Source organism: Chiloscyllium plagiosum, unplaced genomic scaffold (genome assembly GCF_037043375.1).
Source record: "Chiloscyllium plagiosum isolate Xiang-an unplaced genomic scaffold, Cpla_swu_hap1 HiC_scaffold_25, whole genome shotgun sequence".
Taxonomy (NCBI): Eukaryota; Metazoa; Chordata; class Chondrichthyes; order Orectolobiformes; family Hemiscylliidae; genus Chiloscyllium; species Chiloscyllium plagiosum.
This window is the reverse complement of record NW_028270163.1, coordinates 55,134,636-55,159,094: the sequence shown is the minus strand read 5'-3', so window position 1 is coordinate 55,159,094 and position 24,459 is coordinate 55,134,636. Positions and strand designations below refer to the sequence as shown.

General features: G+C 44.4%; 1 protein-coding gene across 2 annotated transcripts in view; it reads left to right on the top strand.

The window, feature by feature from the left end:
- Window positions 1-22,978, top strand: part of LOC122562291 (sodium-coupled monocarboxylate transporter 1-like) — a 161,231-nt gene extending 138,253 nt beyond the window's left edge. For both annotated transcript variants that reach the window (XM_088000750.1, XM_043715096.2), the window contains exons 15-18: window positions 2,565-2,767; window positions 14,458-14,561; window positions 18,110-18,210; window positions 18,303-22,978. In XM_088000750.1, the coding sequence (XP_087856876.1) occupies window positions 2,565-2,767; window positions 14,458-14,561; window positions 18,110-18,210; window positions 18,303-18,398 (504 nt within the window). In that variant the 3' untranslated portion in view covers window positions 18,399-22,978. The remainder of the gene's footprint in view (window positions 1-2,564; window positions 2,768-14,457; window positions 14,562-18,109; window positions 18,211-18,302) is intronic.
- The last annotated feature ends 1,481 nt before the right edge of the window (window positions 22,979-24,459 follow it).

Below are 24,459 nucleotides of genomic sequence, written 5' to 3'. Positions count from 1 at the left end.
GAGAGGTTGACTGAGCTCGGACTTTTCTCTCTGGAGAGGAAGAGGAAGAGAGGTGACCTGATCGAGGTATACAAGGTAATGAGAGGCATGGATAGAGTCAATAGCTAGAGACATTTCCCCAGGGCAGGACTGACTGCCACAAGGGATCATAGTTTTACAGTGTTAGGAAGAAGGTATAGCGGAGACATCAGAGGTATGTTCTTTACACAGAGAGTTGTGAATGCATGAAATGCATTGCCAGCAGTAGTGGTGGAAGCAGAGTCATTAGGGACATTTCAGTAACTGCTGGACATGCACATGGACAGCAGTGAATTGAGGGGAGCATATGTTAGGTTATTTTATGTTAGATTAGGATTAATCCTCAGCACAACATTGGGCTGAAGGTCCTGTGCTGTGCTGTGCTGCACTTTTCTATGTTCTATCCTTGGGACTGCGCTCAGTGTTGACAACCACAACTATTGCCTCCCACTGCCTTCCAAGAATCTGCTGCCATTTTCGCCCTCTACAAACAGAAAATATCTCTCCTTTGCAATCCTCTCAATCCCGTCTTTAGTACAATTTTGGAACACCTTGGAGCTCATTGGTTCAATTTTGTGCCATCATCCAGCATTTTCATTAGTTCTCATTCTCGGCTACAACCATTTCCAATTCCCGTTCCAGCCAGAACACCATCCCTTTACGAGACAAACTGACTTTGAGTCCAACAAACTTTTCTTGATTTTGCACCAACTGGTTCAGCATGTAGCCACTCAACAGGGTGGATAGCATTGAAAAGTGTAGCACAGCACAGGACCTTCAGCCCAATGTTGTGCTGAGGATTAGTCCTAATCTAACATAAAATAACCTAACATACACTCCCCTCAATTCACTGCTGTCCATGTACATGTCTGGCAGTTACTGAAATGTCCCTAATGGCTCTGCATTTCATTCATTCACAACTCTGTGTAAAGAACATGCAAAAATCATTCAAATTAATCAACCCAGCTGCATGAAATTTGCCTACATTTGAAGCAAAGCATGCTGGTTAAATGTGCATCTATTACCAATGCCTGCTTTCCAGCCGAATTGAATTTTGTGAACAGTGCATTGCAAATACCGTAAGTTACCAAATGGATCTTGAGTGCATACACTGTTTAGACTATAGGAGAATTTACCCTGAATTAGTGCATTTGGGAGGTGTGGGGAAAAGATTTGTATTTATGTTGCATCTTTATGTGTACCAAACATTTCAAAAAGCTTTACAACTAATTAAATACATTTGAAATGCAGGAAACACAATTTCCAATTTCCAGCAAACTCCCACAAAAAGCAATGTGATAATGACCAGATTATCTGTTTTCACGGAGTTGATCACACCAGGAATAAGAAAATAAAAAACAGGAGTAGTTTCTTCAGCCCTTCAGTATCGTGAAGGTAAAGTCACCACAGTCCTACCAGACCATACATCTGCTCCTTCATCAGAGTGACGACTCATGGTGATGTAACTGGCCTCAGGCAAGGGGAGAGCTTGAGGAGTAAAGCCCTACGTGGGAACCTCAGCTGGTGCAGGAATTGAATCAACATTGTTGCTGGCATTACACTGTTTTGTAAACCAACCATCATCCAACTGAGCTAATCAGTACCATTCAATGAAATAAGTCCCCCACTCTTCTAATAGTGAATGGGATGTTTATATCTACCCGAGAGAACAGACTAGTACCAGATTTAACCTGAAAGTTGTAAATCAGAGCATTGACTTTTCAGTTCAATCTATGCTGTGGGACTCGACCCCAGAACCAGTGACCCAAAACTGGGAGTCTTACCAAGTGAACTATGGTTGAACAGAACAGGAAGTCCAAATGATGGTGATTAGTTTTATCTAAACATGCCTTCTTTGTGGTAGAGCAAACTCGAGACCATAACAGAGAAGCATCAAGGCATCATTGTTACCTTAGACTAAAAATGCATAACATTTATCCTAAAGACTTACTTCTGATGTACAATTGGTGGAGATCTCATATCATGCCTCAGTCTAAGCTTTAAGGCAAAAAAGAAGTGCTTTGGCTGTTGAGTTTATTAGCTGGAACTTTCCAAGAAGTCTGATGTACTGCTTGTAACAGAATTCAAATGTAGGTTACAGTTATAAACTTTCTTACCATGGCTGAGCATTGCACTCAATACAGACTATTTGAAACACAGACATACCAATAAGCATAGGATCCCTACAATGTAGAACGAGGCTATTCAGCCTATCAAGTCTGCACTGACCATCTAAAGAGCATCCCACTCAGACCTAGCCTCAATCCTATCCCCATAACATCACATTTACCATGGCTAATGCACCTGACCTGTACATCTTTGGACTGTGGGAGGACACTGCAGCAGAAGAGGATACCTATGCAGGCATTGGGAGAACATGCAAGGCCACACAGTCGTTCAAGGCTGGCATTGAACCTGGGTCTGTGAGGCAGTAGTGTTAACCACTGAGCCATCGTGCTGCCCCTTTGTTTTACTATTTACCTGTGCTTATTTTTCATGCAGCATCCTTTGAATTAAGGCCCTTTTCTTTGTTTCACCTCCCCCAGGGAGCTTGTGTGGGTTGGTTTGTTGGAGTAGCCTTGTCCACATGGATAGGGATTGGTGGCCTGATCTATCCACCTTCTAGTGAATTTAAAGAATTACTCGAGACATCAACAGCAGGCTGCATGGAGATTAATACGACCACCTCTACCCCTGTGAATGTAACATCTCCGCTGACCACCATAATATTTACCAAACAGGAAGAAAGGTGAGCATGTCAATGTAGAATTGATGCATTTTATCATAATGTTTGTGACTTCTCCACTTTTGCAATATCCTTTGAGTCTCAGAATAGATTAACCCATGGGTCTGGAAATAAAAAATCTGGTTTTGAAATAAAGAATCCTTGCCAACCTGAGTCAGCCTTTCAATATTAAACCAGAAAATTCCAAAAAGAAGCAGCAGGTCTGCAGCATCAATGGAGAAAAAAAAGAGTGATGACCATTTATAACGTGTTATTGTTGTTTGGGAGTTTGGATTCTAAAGTGGAAGAAAAATGCAGTTTAGTTTTCAGGCCTGTTAAATTTTTGTGTTTCAAATAAGGTCAGGAAGTAATTTTGAACAGTGAGTTCAAAGCAGCATTTACAAGAAATCATATAATTTAAGTTAAATAACCAGCAAGCCACCTGGGGAGACAATTGCTAAGTGTTTGCTGACTTGGGTTTTAGAACCTCCAGAGAGCAAAAGGAGTGGGGTAAAGGGGCAATGCCTGAAGCATGTTCATGCAGAGAGACAAGGTTAATAACAGCAGAGCTGCTGTTAAATCTTCAAGCAGTTCTAGCTGGACTGAAGTATTGAGAAACTATGGCTCATTGGAAGAAAGATCCAGAAACAGAACATTGTGGAAGTGTTCAAGACACATACAAAAATGTTGGAATCATGAGTTGAAGAAATCTATCTTGTATAATAAGTGAGCTGAGATAGCAGCTTGTTTCAAGGGTCCTGAGGAGAGATATTTAGTAAATAGCATTGATTGATTATACTACAGAAATTTGTCAAAAGGAACACAATTGTAGTGTAGGAGAAAGTGAGGACTGCGGATGCTGGAGATCAGAGCTGAAAAATGTGTTGCTGGAAAAGCACAGCAGGTCAGGCAGCATCCAAGGAGCAGGAGAATCAACGTTTCGGGCATAAACCAGGTGAGTGCCAGGTGAGGAAGCAACTTTAACATGGAGATAAGAGCAATCCATTAGTGGGTTTAAGTGTCAGTAAGATTATTGATGGGCTAAAAGAAATTAATCTTTCTTTCTGACCTTTGAACTGAGATTATTCCAATAGATCTAGTGTAGTGTAATATACTTTCTGCTTTGCTTCTGTAATAGACCTTTCTGTTCTTTTCTTGGGAGCTACGTGAGATTACGTTCAGTCAGTCGGCTCCATGACAAACAAAGACAAAAAAGAAACTTTGATCTGTTACGCCAGGTTTTATCAGACTTATCTGGTATAAGCTCGAATCATATCAACATCTGTGACCTTACATCATCAACCCTCCTATTTTCAATTTTTATGTCTTGAAGTTACTTTTGTTAAATTTCAGTTTCAAAACAATATTTTAACCAATAATTAAAAGGGCTCGTAGTGTCTGAATTTAGCCATCTGCAGATTTGGTTTAAGCATCAAGAAGCAAGTGATATATTTTGTTTAATAAAGTCAATTATTTTCTATAACAGTTTCTACTGAATCTCATGATTTTCAGAGTTGCAATACTATTAAAAGATATGTGATACATGCTGTCAGTCTAGTGAACTTTGTCAGTCAGTATATCATTCCTTAAATAAGGGACCCAAAACAATACATGGTAACTGATTAGTGTTTTGTGTACTTTTAACAAAACCTTCCTACTTTAATACTCCAATCCCTTTGAAATAAAGTCCAACAGTTCACTTCCTTTACCTGCAAGGTTTGTGAAGGTTTGTAGCTCAGGTTGAGGTTTAGGGTGTAGGTTTGCTCGCTGAGCAGTAGGTTTGATATCCAGATGTTTCATTACCTGGCTAGATAACATCATCAGTGGCGACCTCCAAGTGAAGCGAAGCTGTTGTCTCCTGCTTTCTATTTATATCTTTCTCCTGGATGGGGTTCCTGGGGTTTGTGGTGATGTCATTTCCTGTTCATTTTCTGAGGGGTTGATAGATGGTATCTAGATCTATGTGTTTGTTTATGGCGTTGTGGTTGGAGTGCCAGGCCTCTAGGAATTCTCTGGCATGTCTTTGCTTAGCCTGTCCCAGGATAGATGTGTTGTCCCAGTCGAATTGGTGGTTTTTTTCATCCGTGTGTAGGGCTATGAGGGAGAGAGGGTCATGTCTTTTTGTGGCTAACTGGTGTTCGTGTATCCTGGTGGCTAACTTTCTTCCTGTTTTAAGGTTGTTTTAAGGTTGTTAGTTTTTGTTTGAGAGTGTTGGTGGGTTTGTGTGCTACTAGGATTCCGAGGGGTCTCAGTAGTCTGGCTGTCATTTCTGAGACTTCTTTGATTTATGGTAAGGTGGTTAGGGTTTCTGACTGTGTTTGGTCTGCTTGTCGTGGTTTGTTCCTGAGGAATCTGCGGACTGTATTTTTTGAGTATCCGTTCTTTTTGAATCCATTGTATAGGTGGTTTTCCTCTGTTTTCTGAAGTTCATCTTTGCTGCAGTGTGATGTGGCTCGTTGGAATAGTGTTCTGATACAGCTTTGTTTGTGTGTGTTGGGATGGTTGCTGGTGTAGTTAAGTATTTAGTCAGTGTTTGTCGGTTATCTGTATACGCAGGTTTGTAGTTCTCCGTTGTCCATTCTTCCAACTGTGACGTCCAGGAATGCGAGTTTGTTGTCGGTTTCTTCCTCCTTGGTGAACTTTATGCCTGTGAGGGTGTTGTTGATGATGTTAAGTGTCTCTTCTATCTTGTTTTGTTTTGTGATGACAAAGGTGTCATCTGTGTAGCGGACCCAGATTATTATTTTGGTTTGATGGAAGGTAGGGCTGTTTGTTCTAGTCTTTGCATTACCGCTTCTGCTATGAATCCTGATAGTGGAGATCCCATGGGTGTGCCGTTGGTTTGTTTGTAGATTATATTGTTGAAGGTGAAGTGGATGGTGAGGCACAGATCCACTAGCTTCATGATGTTTTCGTTGGTAATGTGATTGATGGTGGTTGGGGTGTGTGTGATGGTCTCTTCTAAAAGTGTGGTAAGTGTTTCCTTTGCCAGGTCGATGTTGATGGAGGTGAACAGTGCTGGTACGTCGAAAGGGATCATTGTTTCATCTTCCTCTATTTTGGTGTTTTTGATGATTTTTAGGAATTCCTGGGTGGAGTGGATGGAGTGCTGTGACTCTTTGTGTGTTCAGTTTGTTTCCTTCCCTCTTTCGGCTCAGAGTAGGTGCAACTGTTTGTCTGATGATTTGTTGTGTTTCTTCCGTGAGTTTGTTAGGAGAAAGTGAGGACTGCAGATGCTGGAGATCAGAGCTGAAAAATGTGTTGCTGGAAAAGTGCAGCAGGTCAGGCAGCATCCAAGGAGCAGGAGAATCTTCAGGAAGGGCTATGCCCGAAGCGTCGATTCTCCTGCTCCTTGGATGCTGCCTGACCTGCTGCACTTTTCCAGCAACACATTTTTCAGCTCCGTGAGATTGTTGTCCTTCGATGTGGTTTCTAATGCCGCTAGGAAATCCTTCTTGTCAGCGTCTCGGTAATTGAAATTGAGTCCTTTTACTAGTACTGCTTTTTCTGAGTCTGATAGGGTCCGGTCTGATAAGTTCTTTATCCATGCCCCTGTGTTATCAGTTTTGTCTTTGTTTGTGAGTTTGTCAAGTTTTTTCTTCAGGTCCTGATTTTCCTTTATCTGTGTTTGTCGTTGTTTGGTGTTTATGGCTCGTTCAACCGCGTCTGTCCACTCTTGACTTGTTGCTTGTTTGAATAACGGTTTTTGGCGCGCAATTTCCCGGTTGTATTTTCGGAGTCTGTGGTGGGCATCATTGATTAGTTCACGGAGCATTCTGCAGCCGTTTCATTCTGTTAAACATCTGGCTTGAGGTGTTTTTATCAGCGGTTTGTATTGGAGACAATTTGGCAGTACCTGTTTTCTCAAACATTCATGCAGGAAGTACAGTTGTTCGCGGGTGAAACTCTCTCGGAAGGCATTCCTTTCCCATCTTCGGGCAAGTTGTAGCGTGTTGCGCCCATAGGTTTTTGCAAGGTTTGTAGCTCAGGTTGAGGTTTAGAGTGTAGGTTTGCTCGCTGAGCTATAGGTTTGATATCCAAGACCCCTCGGAATCCTAGTAGCACACAAACCTACCAACACTCGCAAACAAAAACTAAAACTTAAAAGACCCAGTACCACCCATGGACAAAACCAACGTCATCTACAAAATTCCTTGCAAGGACTGCCACAAACACTACATAGGACATACAGGAAGAAAGTTAGCCACCAGAAACATGAACACCAGCTAGCCACAAAAAGACACGACCCTCTCTCCCTCGTAGCCCTACAGGCAGATGAAAAAAAACACCATTTCGACTGGGACAACACATCTATCCTGGGACAGGCTAAGCAAAGACATGCCAGAGAATTCCTAGAGGCCTGGCACTCCAACCACAATGCCATAAACAAACACATAGATCTAGATGCCATCTGTCAACCCCTCAGAAAACGAATAGGAAATGACATCACCACAAACCCCAGGAACCCCATCCAGGAGAAAGATATAAATAGAAAGCAGGAGACAACAGCTTCGCTTCACTTGGAGGTCGCCACTGATGATGTTACCTAGCCAGGTATTGAAACATCTGGATATCAAACCTACAGCTCAGCGAGCAAACCTACACCCTAAACTTCCTTTACCTATTAACCATTGAACTAGGACTCCCAAATCCCTCTATTCTTTTGCTTTCTGCAGTCTCTCTCCACTTAAATAATATTCAGTCCCTCTGTTCCTGCCAAAGTGCACAATCTCATACTTCCGCATATTATATGCATCTGACATGTTTTTACCATTCACTCACTTAACATGATCATATCCCTTTGTAGAATCTTTATGTCATCCTCACCATTTGCCTTCCCACTTATTTTTCTGTCATCCACAAATGTTGTCATTCACTTGTGGAACATACATGTCACTGGCTGGCCAGCATTTATTACTTGTCCTTAATTGCCCCTTGAGAAGGTGGTGATGAGCTGTCTTCTTGAACTACTGTAATCCATGAGGAGAGAGTAAGGTCTGCAGATGCTGGAGATCAGAGCTGAAAATGTGTTGCTGGAAAAGCGCAGCAGGTCAGGCAGCATCCAGGGAACAGGAGAATCGACGTTTCGGGCAAAAGCCCTTCATCAGGAATACAGGCAGAGAGCCTGAAGGGTGGAGAGATAAGTGAGAGGAGGGTGGGGGTGGAGAGAAAGTAGCATAGAGTACAATAAGTGAGTGGGGGAGGGGATGAAGGTGATAGGGCGGGGGGGAGAGTGGAGTGGATAGGTGGAAAAGATGATAGGCAGGTAGGACAGGTCATGGAGACAATGCTGAGCTGGAAGTTTGGAATTGGGATGAGGTGGGGGAAGGGGAAATGAGGAAACTATTGAAGTCCACATTGATGCCCTGGGGTTGAAGATGAGGCGTTCTTCCTCTAGGTGTCTGGTGGTGAGGGAGTGGCAGTGAAGGAGGCCCAGGACCTGCATGTCCTTGGCAGAGTGGGAGGGAGAGTTGAAATGTTGGGCCACAGGGAGGTGTGGTTGATTGGTGCAGGTGTCCCGGAGATGTTCCTTAAAGCGCTCTGCTAGGAGGCGTCCAGTCTCCCCAATGTAGAGGAGACCGCATCGGGATCAACGGATACAATAAATGATATTAGTGATGTGCAGGTAAAACTTTGATGGATGTGGAAGGCTCCTTTAGGGCCTTGGATGGGGGTGAGGGAGGAGGTGTGGGCGCAGGTTTTACAGTTCCTGTGGTGGCAGGGGAAGGTGCCAAGATGGGAGAGTGAGTTGAAGGGAGGCGTGGACATGACCAGGTAGTCACCAAGGGAACGGTCTTTGCGGAAGCCGGAAAGGGGTGGGGAGGGAAATATATCCCTGGTGGTAGGGAATATTTGGAGGTGGCGGAAATGTCGGCAGATGATTTGGTTTATGCGAAGGTTAAAGTGAGGACTGCAGATGCTGGAGATTAGAGCTAAAAATGTGTTGTTGGAAAAGCGCAGCAGGTCAGGCAACATCAAAGGAGCAGGAGAATCGACGTTTCAGGCATAAGCCTTTCTTCAGGAATTTATGCGAAGGTTGGTGGCGTGGAAGGTGAGCACCAGGGGCGTTCTGTCCTTGTTATGGTTGGAGGGGTGGGGTCTGAGGGCGGAGGTGCGGGATGTGGACGAGATGCGTTGGAGGGCATCTTTAACCACGTGGGAAGGGAAATTGCGATCTCTAAAGAAGGAGGCCATCTGGTGTGTTCTATGGTGGAACTGGTCCTCCTAGGAGCAGATACGGCGGAGGCATAGGAATTGGGAATACAGGATGGCATTTTTGTAGGATGTAGGGTGGGAAGAGGTGTAATCCAGGTAGCTGTGGGAGTCGGTGGGTTTGTAAAAAATGTCGGTGTCAAGTCGGTCGTCATTAATGGAGATGGAGAGGTCCAGGAAGGGGAGGGCGGTGTCAGAGATGGTCCAGGTAAATTTAAGGTCAGGGTGGAATGTGTTGGTGAAGTTGATGAATTGCTCAACCTCCTCGCGGGAGCACGAGGTGGCGCCAATGCAGTCATCAATGTAGCAGAGGAAGAGGTGGGGAGTGGTGCCGGTGTAATTACGGAAGATCGACTGTTCTATGTAGCCAACAAAGAGACAAGCATAGCTGGGGCCCATACGTGTGCCCATGGCTACTCCTTTGGTCTGGAGGAAGTGGGAGAATTCGAAGGAGAAATTGTTAAGGGTGAGGACCAGTTCGGCCAAACGAATGAGAGTGTCGGTGGAAGGGTACTGTTGGGGACGTCAGGAGAGGAAGAAACGGAAGTCTTGGAGGAGGTGGAGGGCGTGGGTGGTGTCTCGAACGTATGTGGGGAGTTCCTGGACTAGGAGGGATAGGACACTGTCAAGGTAGGTAGAGATGAGTTCAGTGGGGCAGGAGCATGCTGAGACAATGGGTTGGCCAGGGTGGTCACGCTTGTGGATCTTGGGAAGGAGGTAGAACCGGGCAGTGCGGGGTTCCCGGACTATGAGGTTGGAAACCTCCCACAGCTACCTGGATTACACCTCTTTCCACCCTACCTCCTGAAAAAATGCCATCCCGTATTCCCAATTCCTCCGCCTCTGCCGTATCTGCTCCTAGGAGGACCAGTTCCACCACAGAACAAACCAGATGGCCTCCTTCTTTAGAGACCGCAATTTCCCTTCCCACGTGGTTAAAGATGACCTCCAACGCATCTCGTCCACATCCCGCACCTCCGCCCTCAGACCCCGCCTCTCCAACCGTAACAAGGACAGAACGTCCCTGGTGCTCACCTTCCACCCTACCAACCTTCGCATAAACCAAATCATCTGCCGACATTTCCACCACCTCCAAACGGACCCCATCACCAGGGATATATTTCCCTCCCCACCCCTTTCCGCCTTCCGCAAAGACCATTCCCTTGGTGACTACCTGGTCAGGTCCACACCCCCCTACAAGCCACCCTCCCATCCTGGCACCTTCCCCTGCCACCGCAGGAATTGCAAAACCTGTGCCCACACCTCTTCCCTCACCTCCATCCAAAGCCTTAAAGGAGCTTTCCACATCCATCAAAGTTTTACCTGCACATTCACCAATATCATTTATTGTATCCCTTGCTCCCGATGTGGTCTCTTCTACATTGGGGAGACTGGACGCCTCCTAGCAGAGCGCTTTAGGGAACGTCTCTGGGACACCCGCACCAATCAACCACACCGTCCTGTGGCCCAACATTTCAACTCCCCCTCCCACTCAGCCGATGACATGGAGGTCCTGGGCCTCCTTCACCGCCGCACCCTCACCACCAGACGCCTGGAGGAAGAACACCTCATCTTCCGCCTCGGAACACTTCAACCCCAGGGCATCAATGTGGACTTCAACAGTTTCCTCATTTCCCCTTTCCCCACCTCACCCTAGTTCCAAACTTCCAGCTCAGCACTGTCCCCATGACTTGTCCTACCTGCCTATCTTCTTTTCCACCTATCCACTCCACCCTCCTCCCTGACCTATCTCCTTCATCCCCTCCCCCACTCACCTATTGTACTCTATGCTACTTTCTCCTCACCCCCACCCTCCTCTCACTTATCTCTCCACCCTTCAGGCTCTCTGCCTGTATTCCTGATGAAGGACTTTTGCCCGAAATGTCGATTTTACTGCACCTCGGATGCTGCCTGAACTGCTGTGCTCTTCCAGCACCACTAATCCAGAATCTGGTTTCCAGCATCTGCAGTCATTGTTTTTACCTGGTATATTTCAAAGTCAGGATGGTGAATAGCTTGGAGGGCAACTTGCTGATGGTGTTCCCATGTATCTGTTGCCCTTTTCTTTCTAGATGGCATTGGTCATGGGTTTGGAAGGTGCTGTCTAAGGATATCTCATGAAATTCTGCAGTGCATCTTATAAATGGTACACACTTCTTACCGAGTGTTGGTGATGGAGTGGCTGAACATTTTGCGGATGTGGTGTCACTAAATCGTTCTGCTTTGATCTTGATAGTGTCAAGCTTCTTGAGTGTTGTTGGAGTATTCCAGCTTACTCCTGACATGTACCTTGTAGATGGTAAACTGGTTTTGGAGAGTCAGAAGGTGAGTTATTCACAGCAGTATTTATAGCATCTGACCTGCTCTTGTAGTCATTTATGTAGCTGGTCCAGTTCAGTTTCTGCCAATCATGATCTGCCAGCTGTTGATAGTGGGGGATTCAGTGATGGTGACATCATTGAATGTCAAGGGATGGTGGTTACATTGTCTCTTATTAGAGATTGTCATTACTTGGCATTTGTGTAGAATGAATGTTACTTGCCACATTGTAGCCCAAGCATGATAGAGTTCAAGACTTTAGGAGACATCTATGATCAAAACACTGGCACATGATCAACTACATCATCATTCAATCCCAAAGGATGGCGTCATCACTAAAGCAATGACCAATGCAGCCAACTGCTGGACAGACCACTGGCTCATCCACTTCTCAATGTCCATCAAAAGTCATCAGAAATAGCTGAAGATGAAGAAACAGTTCAAAAAAAGTTAAACGTTTAGTGACTTCATGAGTCAGGCTTGCTAGCTAACGTCCGACAACAGCTTCAATAAAATCTCCAGAGCGTTCATTCTAATGTAATGAAGGAAAGCTAAAAGAGCTGATGTAAGTTATTATCTGACATTGCGAAGAAACCATTGTCTTCAAGATCAGAAAACACTAAGACTGGTTCATTGAGCACGACCACATCATTCAAGTCCTCATCAACACAAAGAGGAAAGCTCCCCATGTCTGTCAAAACAACATCACCAGCAAGGCAAAGAGGAGAACTCATCAAATAACAAAAGGAGAATTACAAAGAATATCTAGGGCAATTAAAAACCAACGGTGGACTGAGAGCTGCAACTTCTTCACTGCCACCAAAGACCCAAATCCCTTGGCCTCACACCTGTGTGGAGTATGAATGGAACCCTTTTGAGAGACAGAGAAAACATCAGTTTACCATGGAGAGAATACTTCAAAGAATTCCTAAACCACAATATACTCATTAAAAAGGATGTGTTCAAGGAAATCCCGTAACTCCCCGAAGATGACCTTGGACAGATATTGAGCCCTCCATGAAAGATCTGAAGAATGGAAATACCACAGGATTGGGTGGGATTCCAGTGGAGATTTTGAAATCTGGAGGAGCAGACCACACCCATGATCTCTACGACTGTTCCTGAAAATCTGCCCTGTCAATGAAAGGTACACTGCCATCTTCAAGAAAGGAGACAAAGTGGACTATAGCAACTATCAAGAAATCTCCCTATTCTCCAGCACCAGGAGGATCATTACCTAAATCCTTGTTAGCCTTTTCCTGATTTCTGTAGAATTTCTTTTGGAAAGCCAATATAGTTTCCAACTAAATCATGGAACTTTAGACATAATTTTCACTGCTTAACAATTCCAAGAAAAATACCAGGACCAACACCAACCTCTCTACATGGCCTTCATTGATCTAGTCAAGGCTTTTGAATATGTTAATAAATCAGGATGTGCTATGGAAGACCCTATCAGCGGCCAGCTGTCCAATAAAATTCATCAACATCCTCCATCTTCTCCACAAGGGGTTGACAAAAGTCCTTACCAATGGTAATATGACAGCAAACCTTGCCAGAGTTTACTCCGCCTTGTAAAAGGACAAGCTTTCTAGTGAGTGGACATTGTCTGCAGATGGAAAACCTTTTTCAACCTCAACTAGTTGAAATCCAAGAAGAAAATGACACTGATCCCACTTGTGGAACTTCAGTATGCAGGTGACACTCAACTCCTCCTTTCAGAAAATAATCTTCAAGACTCATTTCACATCTTCACAGAAGCATACCAAAGAATCTGTTTCAGCAGCAACCTCAAAATATCATGAGGGGCATAGATAAGATAAATAGCAAGGGTCTTTTCCCTCGGGTGGGGGGAGTTCAAGACGAGAGGCATATTTTTAAGGTGAGAGGAAAAAGATTTGAAAGGTCATGAGGGGTAACTTTCTATATAGAAAGTCATTTGTATGTGGATTGAACTGCCAGAGGAAGTGGTGGATGTGGATACAGTTACAACATTGAAAGGACATTTGGATAAGAACATGAATTGGAATGGTTTAGATGAGTACAGACCAAAAGCAAGAAAGTGGGACTTGCTTGAATTTGGGGGCATGGTTGTCCTGGACTAGTTGGACCGAAGGGTCTGTTTCTATGTGGTATGACTTTTATTAACCCATCCCAATGCAATTTCTGGTCTATTCCTCCATTAAGTTCAAGGGAGAAATCCACCCAAATGTGGAATACTTCCCCAATTTGGAGAGTTACCTCTCATCCAATGTGAAGATCCAACACCAAATACAACCTGCCAGTAGTTGTGAGTGCAAAGATCAATTCCACCTCCCAGAAACACACACGAAATGTGCAGTCCAAGATGTGGCTCAAGGACTGAGCTCTCCCAACCATGCAAGGACCCATAGAACCCTTTATGGGTGACAGAATTTGTTATGTGAATAATCATACATTACACATGTGATTGATTCTGTGAATCTGTTTGGTGGCATAGATGTCCTTACCGTGAGTCTTGGGATCCTCAGCTTGTTGAAATAGGGCAGAGAAGCTTTCCTGTCAGATTTCTGGTGGTGGTGTTGGGGGCGGTGGGGAGAGATATGAATTTTCCAGGCAGTTGAAAAAATTGACTTAATGAAAATTGCTGGAAAAGCTCAGCAGGTCTGGCAGCAGAAAGAAACTGCCCTGTTCTGTGAAAGGGTCATTTGACCTGAAATGTTAACTCTGATTTCTCTCCACAGATGTTGCTGGACCTGCTGAGCTTTTTCAGCAATTTCTAATTTTATTTCTGATTTACAGTGTCCGTATTTCTTTCAGCTTTTATGAAAGTTGATTTATGGCTGTCACTGCAGCAGCCTCCTCTGGGTTGACCTCCTGTTCAAAGCAAGCACTGCCATTTTCCTGAGGGCAGTGGCTGGCCACACGTCCTTTGCCCTTTCAAACATGATGCAACCGAGATAAACCCTGACAGGCCAGAACTCCTGCTCGAGTTCTGAGCTTTATCTACTCAAACATCATTTTAAAATCACCCAGATTACTTTGAACAACTGCCAAGAGATTGATGGTGGACATTCTGGGAGAGTTGGTAACATTTGGAAGTGGCAGGTCAGAGTCTGTGTTTCCAAGTCGCTGACCTAGAGGTTTATAAATTGTCACTTACTCATTAGAACAAAATTAATACTTTTCTTTTCATATTTCAGGCCCAACATAGCAGAGACTATCTACTCGGTATCATTTTTCTACTACAGCCCGATTGCGTGGCTGAGCACACTTATAGTGGGTTTGGTAGTCAGTATGCTGACTGGTAAGTATAATTAAATGTAAATTGGGAAGCTTAGATAACCTTCTTCAGCTACATTTACACTCATCAACTTTGATAAGGTGGTTAAAAAATAATGCTTGGTTACTGATTGAGTTTCTATACCATAACACGGACTAAATCAGAGAATATGGCCTGTCCTAGTCCTAGTCTTCATGTCGATTTTTCTCTTTTGCTCTTTTATTTTTGCTGTTTCTTTATGCTGCTTTTTCCTAAGCTGTCCTGCTTTCCTCCACCTTCTCTTTTGAGATTGATTTCAGGGATTGTCCCTATGGTTTCGGGCTGCATTTTTTGGTGGGGATAAAGTGGCCTGCAAGGTTCCTATCCAATTCCTTCCTCATTAAATTATGGTAACACTCTCCTCACATCCCAGTGGTGCAGCCAGTGGGTGGCACGGTGGTTAGCACTGCTGCCTCACAGCGCCAGAGACCTGGGTTCATTTCCCGCCTCAGGTGACTGTGTGGAGTTTGCACATTCTTCCCGTGTCTGCGTGGGTTTCCTCCGGTTTCCTCCCACAGTCCAAAAATGTGCAGGTTAGGTGAATTGGACATGCTAAATTGCCCGTAGCGTTAGGTGCAGGGGTAAATGTAGGGGAAATGGTCTGGGTGGGTGCACTTCGGCGGGTCGGTGTGGACTTGTTGGGCCGAAAGGCCTGTTTCCACTCTAAGTAATCTAAGAAATTCTCAGTTTTTTCACCATCCCACTGCTGTTCCCTCTCTTGTACTACAGTGCCAGCACTACCCAGCATTTTTAGACCATAGGCTTCTTAAAAATTCATTCATTGGATGAAGGGACCACTGCCAGAACTGGCATTAACTTCTCATCCCTAATGAGATGCTTAAGGTCCACCTTCTAGAATCAATGCAGTTTGTGTACTGCAAACATCCCGCAGTAACATGGATGGAGAGTTTCAGGATTTTGATGAAAACGTAATGAAGTGTTTCCAAAGCAAGATTAAAATGTGAATTGGTAGAAAACTTGTATATGCTGGTGTACCTGTACACATGCAGCACTTGTATATGCTGGTGCACCTGTACACATGCAGCACTTGTATATGCTGGTGCACCTGTACACATGCAGCACTTGTATATGCTGGTGCACCTGTACACATGCAGCACTTGTATATGCTGGTGCACCTGTACACATGCAGCACTTGTATATGCTGGTGCACCTGTACACATGCAGCACTTGTATATGCTGGTGCACCTGTACACATGCAGCACTTGTATATGCTGGTGCACCTGTACACATGCAGCACTTGTATATGCTGGTGCACCTGTACACATGCAGCACTTGTATATGCTGGTGTACCTGTACACATGCAGCACTTGTATATGCTGGTGTACCTGTACACATGCAGCACTTGTATATGCTGGTGTACCTGTACACATGCAGCACTTGTATATGCTGGTGCACCTGTACACATGCAGCACTTGTATATGCTGGTGTACCTGTACACATGCAGCACTTGTATATGCTGGTGCACCTGTACACATGCAGCACTTGTATATGCTGGTGCACCTGTACACATGCAGCACTTGTATATGCTGGTGCACCTGTACACATGCAGCACTTGTATATGCTGGTGTACCTGTACACATGCAGCACTTGTATATGCTGGTGTACCTGTACACATGCAGCACTTGTATATGCTGGTGTACCTGTACACATGCAGCACTTGTATATGCTGGTGCACCTGTACACATGCAGCACTTGTATATGCTGGTGTACCTGTACACATGCAGCACTTGTATATACTGGTGTACCTGTACACATGCAGCACTTGTATATGCTGGTGCACCTGTACACATGCAGCACTTGTATATGCTGGTGCACCTGTACACATGCAGCACTTGTATATGCTGGTGTACCTGTACACATGCAGCACTTGCTGTTCATGGTGACAGAAGTGTTGTTGTAGGTTTAGATGAGGGAAAAATTGAAGGACACTCAATAGGAGCAGAAATTATGGCATGGAGTGGTTTGGCAATAATTCCTCTGCTATATATCCTGTGAAATTCGACAGGTAATACAAGGAGATCGAAGTCATAAGAACTGGGCACAGGAGTAGCCCCCTTGAGCGTGCTCCGCCATTCAATACAATCATGGCTGCCACAGTTATACAAACTTCTGATAAGACCAGATTTGGAACACAGTGGACATTTCTGGATACTATTCCTTATGAGCGATATATTGGCTTCCAAGAAAGTTCAGCATAGGTTTACCAGTATATTATTTGGAGTCTTAAGGGTTAATTTACAAGGAATAATTACACCAATTAAGGTTGTGTTTCTTTAGACAGTTTAAGACAGTGATGTTTTCAGGCCATTATTTCACAGATAACTGACAGCAAACTACTTTTACTGACTGGCTAAGATTCAGGACAAGGTCTAAATATTAGTGTCAGATTGTGCAAGATTGAAATTATGATAATAAGGATGATAAAAGTTGGAACTCCCACCTGCAAGTGAAAACTGATGCCAAATCAATTGTTAATTTAAAATAAGAAATTAGATTTTAGTTAGTCAATGGGATTGAGGTATATGAAGCTGAGTGCAGTATATGGTGTTGAAGCAAAGATCAACCATGATCTGTGATTGGCAGAACTGGCTTAAAGAGGTCTTCCTATACCTTAAAGCCTACGTCTCTTTAGCAAGAGGATATGCTGTAGCAACTCATCCAGCCTTTTTGAGCAGCACCTCACTATTTTTCACACTCTGCTACTTAAAAGGATAGAGCAACATGTGCATGGAAACAATCTCACCTTCAAATTTCCCTGCCAATCACTTGCATTCTGGCTTGAATACATTTTACAATTCCTTCATTGACAAGGACCAAAAAATTATAATTATTTATCTAGCAGCTTTTGGGAATAACTTCTCCGTGCACAAAGCAGAGGTTCAAGAAAGTGCCTCGCCACTACCTTCTCGAGGGCATCTAAGGATGGACAATGAGTGCTGGCCATGCGTGTGACAGCCAGAGCCGAAGGATGAATTAAGTCATATTGTCATGAATTGGTTTAGAATGTCTGAAGATGCATAGAATGATGCAACATAAAAGACACCATTCAACCATCAAACATGTGCTGAATCTTTGGATCAGCTGCACAAACAGCAGAGTGTTTGTTTTCCAATTCAAATTTTTTTTACAGTTCCCCAATGAATGTTGCAATTGAATCTATGTTCACCACTCTTTCAAACAGTGCATTCCAAATGATAACACATCTCTAACTAATCTCCAAAATTCTATGCTCTAAGGAGAACAACCATAACTTTTTCAATCTGTTAACACAACTGAGTTCCTAGTTCCTAGTATCACTCCAATAAATACCCTCAGCACCATCTCTAAGGAGTTCATGTTCTTCCTAATGTGTGCTCCTAGAATTGAACACAGGTCGTGCTATACAGAATTTATCTGTTTGTGGATCTAACTGTGTGTTATGCAGGAGCTATAGATCACAATCTGGTATTCAGCAGAAACTTTACAATGAATCCAATCTAATATTGTGTTATTAACTCTGATACCTGATTCAGGTGGAAATGAGAATCTGGATCCTTGTCTGATTGCTCCCATAGTCCACACCGTTTACAAGTACATCTTCAAAACCAAACCAATCCCATCAATCGCAGAAACAGTAAGATAAATTATTGGATTCTAATGAATTATGTTTGCAGAATGATCATGCTGGCGTTAATTAACATTAGTAATTCTCTTTCTTTCACATAGAATGACAACTTGATCCAACACCCAATGCCCAAGGAAAGTTCCAAAGACTGTGAGAATTCATCTGTTTTAACTGCTATCCAATCAACCAAGTTATAATAGTCACAGAGTCATACCGCACAGAAACAGACCCTTTGGTCCAACTGGTCCATGCCAACTATAATTCCAAATTAAGTTAGTCCCATCTGCCTGCACTTGGCCCAAATCCCTCCCAATATTTCTTATTCATGTACTTATCCAAATGTACATAGAACATAGAACATAGAAAAATACAGCGCAGTACAGGTCCTTTGGCCCTTGATGTTGCGCCGATCCAAGCCCACCTAACCTACACTAGCCCACTATCCTCCATATGCCTATCCAATGCCCGTTTAAATGCCCATAAAGAGGGAGAGTCTACCACTGCTACTGGCAGGGCATTCCACGAACTCACGACTCGCTGAGTAAAGAATGTACCCCTAACATCTGTCCTATACCTACCACCCCTTAATTTAAAGCTATGCCCCCTCGTAATAGCTGACTCCATACGTGGAAAAAGGTTCTCATGGTCAACCCTATCTAAACCCCGAATCATCTTGTACACCTCTATCAAGTCACCCCTAAACCTTCTTTTCTCCTAAGAAAACAGCCCCAAGTGCCTCAGCCTTTCCTCATACGATCTTCCTACCATACCAGGCAACTTCCTGGTAAACCTCCTCTGCACCCGTTCCAGTGCCTCCACATCCTTCCTATAGTATGGCGACCAAAACTGCACACAATACTCCAGATGCGGCCGCACCAGAGTCCTATACAACTGCAACATGACCTCAGGCCTCCGGAACTCAATTCCTCTACCAATAAAAGCCAGTACGCCATATGCCTTCTTCACCGCACTATTTACCTGGGTGGCAACTTTCAGAGATCTGTGTACATGGACACCAAGATCCCTCTGCTCATCCACACTACCAAGTATCCGACCATTAGCCCAGTACCCCATCTTTTTGTTACTCATACCAAAGTGAATCACCTCACACTTACCCACATTGAACTCCATTTGCCACCTTTCTGCCCAACTCTGCAGCTTATCTATATCCCGCTGTAACCTGACACATCCTTCCTCACTGTCAACAACTCCACCGACTTTCATATCACCCGCAAACTTGCTCACCCAACCTTCTAGCCCCTCCTCCAGGTCATTTATAAAAATGACAAACAGCAATGGTCCCAAAACAGATCCTTGTGGAACACAGCTAGTAACTGCACTCCAAGATGAACCTTTACCATCAACTACTACCCTCTGTCTTCTTCCAGCCAGCCAATTCCTAATCCAAACCTCCAACTCACCCTCAATGCCATACCTCCGTATTTTCTGCAGTAGCCTACCATGGGGAACATTATCAAACGCCTTACTAAAATCCATATACACCACATCTACCGCTTTCCCCTCGTCCACCTCCTTAGTCACCTTCTTAAAGAATTCAATAAGGTTTGTGAGGCATGACCTGCCCTTCACAAAACCATGCTGACTATCCTTGATCACATTATTCCTATCCAGATGTTCATAAATCCTATCCCTTACAATTCTCTCTAAGACTTTGCCCACAACAGAAGTGAGACTCACCGGCCTATAGTTACTAGGGTTATCCCTACTCCCCCTCTTGAACAAGGGAACCACATTTGCTATCCTCCAGTCTTCTGGCACTATTCCTGTAGACAATGAGGACATAAAAATCAAGGCCAATGGCTCTGCAATCTCCTCCCTTGCTTCCCAGAGAATCCTAGGATAAATGCCATCAGGCCCAGGGGACTTAGTAATTTCACCCTTTCCAGAATTTCCAACACGTCTTCCCTACATACCTCAAAGCCGTCCATTCTAATTAATTGTGACTCAGTATTCACATCAGCAATAATGTCCTGTTCCTGAGTGAATACTGACGAAAAGTATTCATTCAGTGTCTCCCCAATCTCTTCAGCCTCCACACACAACTTCCCACTACTATCCTTGACTGGACCTATTCCTACCCTAGTCATTCTTTTATTCCTGACATACCTATAGAAAGCCTTTGGGTTTTCCCTAATCCTACCAACTAAGGACTTTTCATGTCCCCTCCTTGCTGCTCTTAGCTCTCTCTTCAGATCCTTCCTGGCTACCCTATAACTCTCAATCGCCCCAATTGAACCTTCACGCCTCATCTTTACATAAGCCACCTTCTTCCATTTAACAAGGGATCCCAATTCCTTATTAAACCACGGCTCCCTCACACGACCCTTTCCTCCCTGCCTGACAGGTACATACTTATCAAGGACACTCAATAGTTGCTCCTTGAACAAGCTCCACATATCAATTGCGCCCTTGCCTTAAAGCCTACTTTTCCAAGCCACGCATCCTAAGTTGTGCCTCACCACATCATAATTTCCCTGCCCCCAGCTATAACTCTTGCCCTGCAGTGCACACTTATCCCTCTCCATCACTAGAGTAAAAGTCACCGAATTGTGGTCACTGTCCCCAAAGTGCTCACTTACCTCCAATTCTAACACCTGGCCTGGTTCGTTACCCAGAACCAAATCCAGTATGGCCTCACCTCTTGTTGGCCTGTCTACATATTGTGTCAGGAAACCCTCCTGCACACATTGGACAAACACCAACCCATCTAACGAACTCGAGCTATAGCTTTCCCAGTCAATATCAGGAAAGTTAAAGTCCCCCATAACAACCACCCTATTATTTTCACTCTTCTCCTGAATCATCCTCGCAATCCTTTCTTCTAAGTCTCTAGGACTATTAGGAGGCCTGTAGAAAACTCCTAACAGGGTGACCTCACCTTTCCTATTCCTAACCTCAGCCCAAACTACCTCAGTTGGCGAGTCTTCATCCATCGTCCTTTCCACCGCTGTAATACTATCTTTGACAAGCAATGCCATACCTCCCCCTCTTTTACCCCCACCTCTGACCCTACTAAAACATTTAAACCCTGGAACTGCAACAGCCAATCCTGTCCCTGTTCTACCCATGTCTCCGTAATAGCCACAACATCGAAATCCCAGGTACCAACCCACGCTGCAAGTTCATCTACCTTATTTCGTATACTTCTTGCATTGAAGTATACACACTTCAAGCCACTTTCCTGTTTACAGGCACCCTCCTTTGAGATTGATGCCATGTTCCTAACCTCCCTACACTCCAGGTCCTGCACCCTAAAGCTACAGTCTAGGTTCTCATGCCCCTGCAGAGTTAGTTTATACCCCCCCCCATGAGCACTAGCAAACCTCCCCCCAAGGATACTGGTGCCCCTCAGGTTCAGGGGTAGACCATCCTGTTTATAGAGATCCCACCTTCCCCAGAAAGAACCCCAGTTATCCAGATACCAGAATCCCTCCCTCCTGCACCATCCCTGTAGCCACGCATTTAACTGTTCTCTCTCCCTATTCCTCGACTCTCTATCACGTGGCACGGGTAACAAACCAGAGACAACAACTCTGTTCTAATTCTGAGCTTCCAACCTAGCTCCCTGAAAGCCTGCCTAACATCCTCAGCCCTCCTCCTTCCTATGTCGTTGGTGCCAATGTGGATCATGAGTTCGGGCTGCTCCCCCTCCCCCTTAAGGACCCGGAAAACACGATCAGAGGCGTCACGTACCCTTGCACCTGGGAGGCAACATACCAAACATGAGTCTCTCTCGCCCCCACAAAACTGTCTATCTGTGCCCCGAACTATCGAGTCCCCAATAACTATTGCTCTGCTCTTCTCCACCCTTCCCTTCTGAACCCCATTGCTTACCCCTGGTAAGTCGTCCCCCCCACAAGTATCCAAAACGGTATACTTGTTCTTGAGGGGAACGGCCGCAGGGGGTCCCTGCACTGGCTGCTTCCTCCCAGTCCCCCTCACTGTCACCCATTTGTCTGCAATCTTTGGAGTTACTACTTCCCTAAAGCTCCGATCTATGACCCCCTCTGCCTCCCGAATGATCCTAAGTTCATCCAACTCCAGCTCCAGTTCCCTAACACGGTCTTGGAGGAGCTGGAGATGGGTGCACTTCCTGCAAGTGTAATCAGCAGGGACGACCATGGCATCCCTCACCTTAAACATGTTGCAAGAGGAACATTGCACTGCCTTCACTGCCATCCCTCTAAAAGTAACCTTTTAAAAAAAAAACTAGGTCTAAAGAATAGAACAAGCAAAATGCAGCACTTACCTACTTATTATTAGGTTGGTGGAGGAGGGACGGTGGGAGGCACTCCCTCTGTAGTGCCTCGGGTTCCTCTCCTGCACGCTTTTATAGGGAAACTCAACACATTCAGTATTTTTAAAAAGTAAGGTTCCAAAAAATCAATAATAATCACCTTGATATATATAGTTATGTTATTCTTGAGTTCTCTTTTCCTCTGTGCTATAATCAAATTGCCCATTAGACTGGGACTAAAATGTTTTTGTAAGGAGTGAAGAATTTTCACCATTGCCCTCTGTGGATTTTTCATTGGCATTGGAGAAGTTCCAAAGCAAAACAAAAATAAAACTGTTGCTTTGAACAATCTTGATACTGCTTTTTGCTCTGATAATTCAGTAGCTGGAGAAGTTTCATAAAGCGAGGTAATCATGAAATTACCTCAGTGCTGCTGAGCCTTCACCTGTGAATAGCTCCACCGGTTTTACTGCCAATAGCTTTATTCAACTACTTTGTGATTTATTGTTTTGTTGCACTTGAGACAGGATTCTTCAGCAGGAGTCTCCCAAAGAGTAAGACACATTTCAGGAATAGAATGTGGACCAGAAGGTCATGACAAATCAACCAGAAATAGGCCATTCAGCTCATTGGGTCATCTCTAACATTCGATGAGATAATGGCTGATCTGATAATCCTCAACTCCACCTACCTACTTTTATCCAACAACCCTTAATTCCCTGACTGATTAAAAACAATGTCTGTCTCAGCCTTGAACATTCTTAACAAATCAGTCTTGACAACTCTCTGCGGCAAAAAATTCCACAGATGCACTATCCTCTGAGAGAGGAAATTCCTCTTGATTTCTGTCTTAACTACTCGCCTCGTTACTCTCCAGATAACACCCTCTGGTTCTAAACTCTCCAAAGAGGGGAATGAAACTCTGCATCTGCCCAATCAAGCCCCCTAAGAATTTTATATGTTTTAAAAAAGCTCCCTCACATTCTTCTAAAGTCCAATGAGCATAAACACAACCTACTCAACAACTCATTGAAAAATCCTTCAATATCTGGAATCAATCCAGTAAACATTCTCTGGACTGTGTTAAGACGGACCCGCGGGGTCCCGTCTTTGCGTGTTCTTTCGGAAGGAGAGACTCACACTGGCAACTATGGTTAGACGCAGACAGCCGTTTATTCACAGAATCTTAACTGGTACAACGAATCTACAAGCATGCATTCGTTGGAGAAGGCGTTCTCCCTTCTCGTTCAAACTTGACACAATTATACTTCACGCTGCCTGGAGTCCCCGGTCAGTTCGCCTTCCCCATTGGTCCATTCATCTGCGCGTGCTGGGGATCTGTCCTCCTATTGGCTGCATCGAAGTGCCTGTCCAGCTCCTGCTGTGCTTGACAATGGCTCAGCCATCCCCGGGAGCGGTTCCGATCCCGTATTCAATAGTTCATTGTTTCAAGGAATTACTATGCGTCTGACAGGCTAGCCATTTTCAATAGTTTCAGTTTAACTGAATTGACAATTACACTTATCAACTTTAGACTTAAATAGAGCCATTCACACTTAACAGTTACAGGTTCCGATAGAGCAATTCACACTTGTCTAACAGTTACAGATTCCGATCGGTTTCTTTATTAATCCCGAGTTTCGATGGGGCAATTGATACTGGCTGGTATTTACAGGCTCCAAAATTTAATTAACATTATGCATATCCCTTACAAGCTCCAGCCAGGTAGTCATGCAGTCGCCAGCAGCAGCTCGCTTGGCTGTTGTTAACCATTTCAGGGCTGGAACTAGAAGTGTCTGTTGCAGAACTAGTGTCACCCTCCCTAGCCCTACATTAAACACCCCAGTGAAATCTCCCCAACATTCCCTCCCTTGGCCTCTACTGAGGCCACACCAACCCATGTAAACATTAACGAACGTAAGAGGTCCGGAAGGGGGGAAAGTAAACTACATAGGGTGCCACGTCTGCTGTCCAAAAAAAAAGTCCCAAGTGTAAATGCC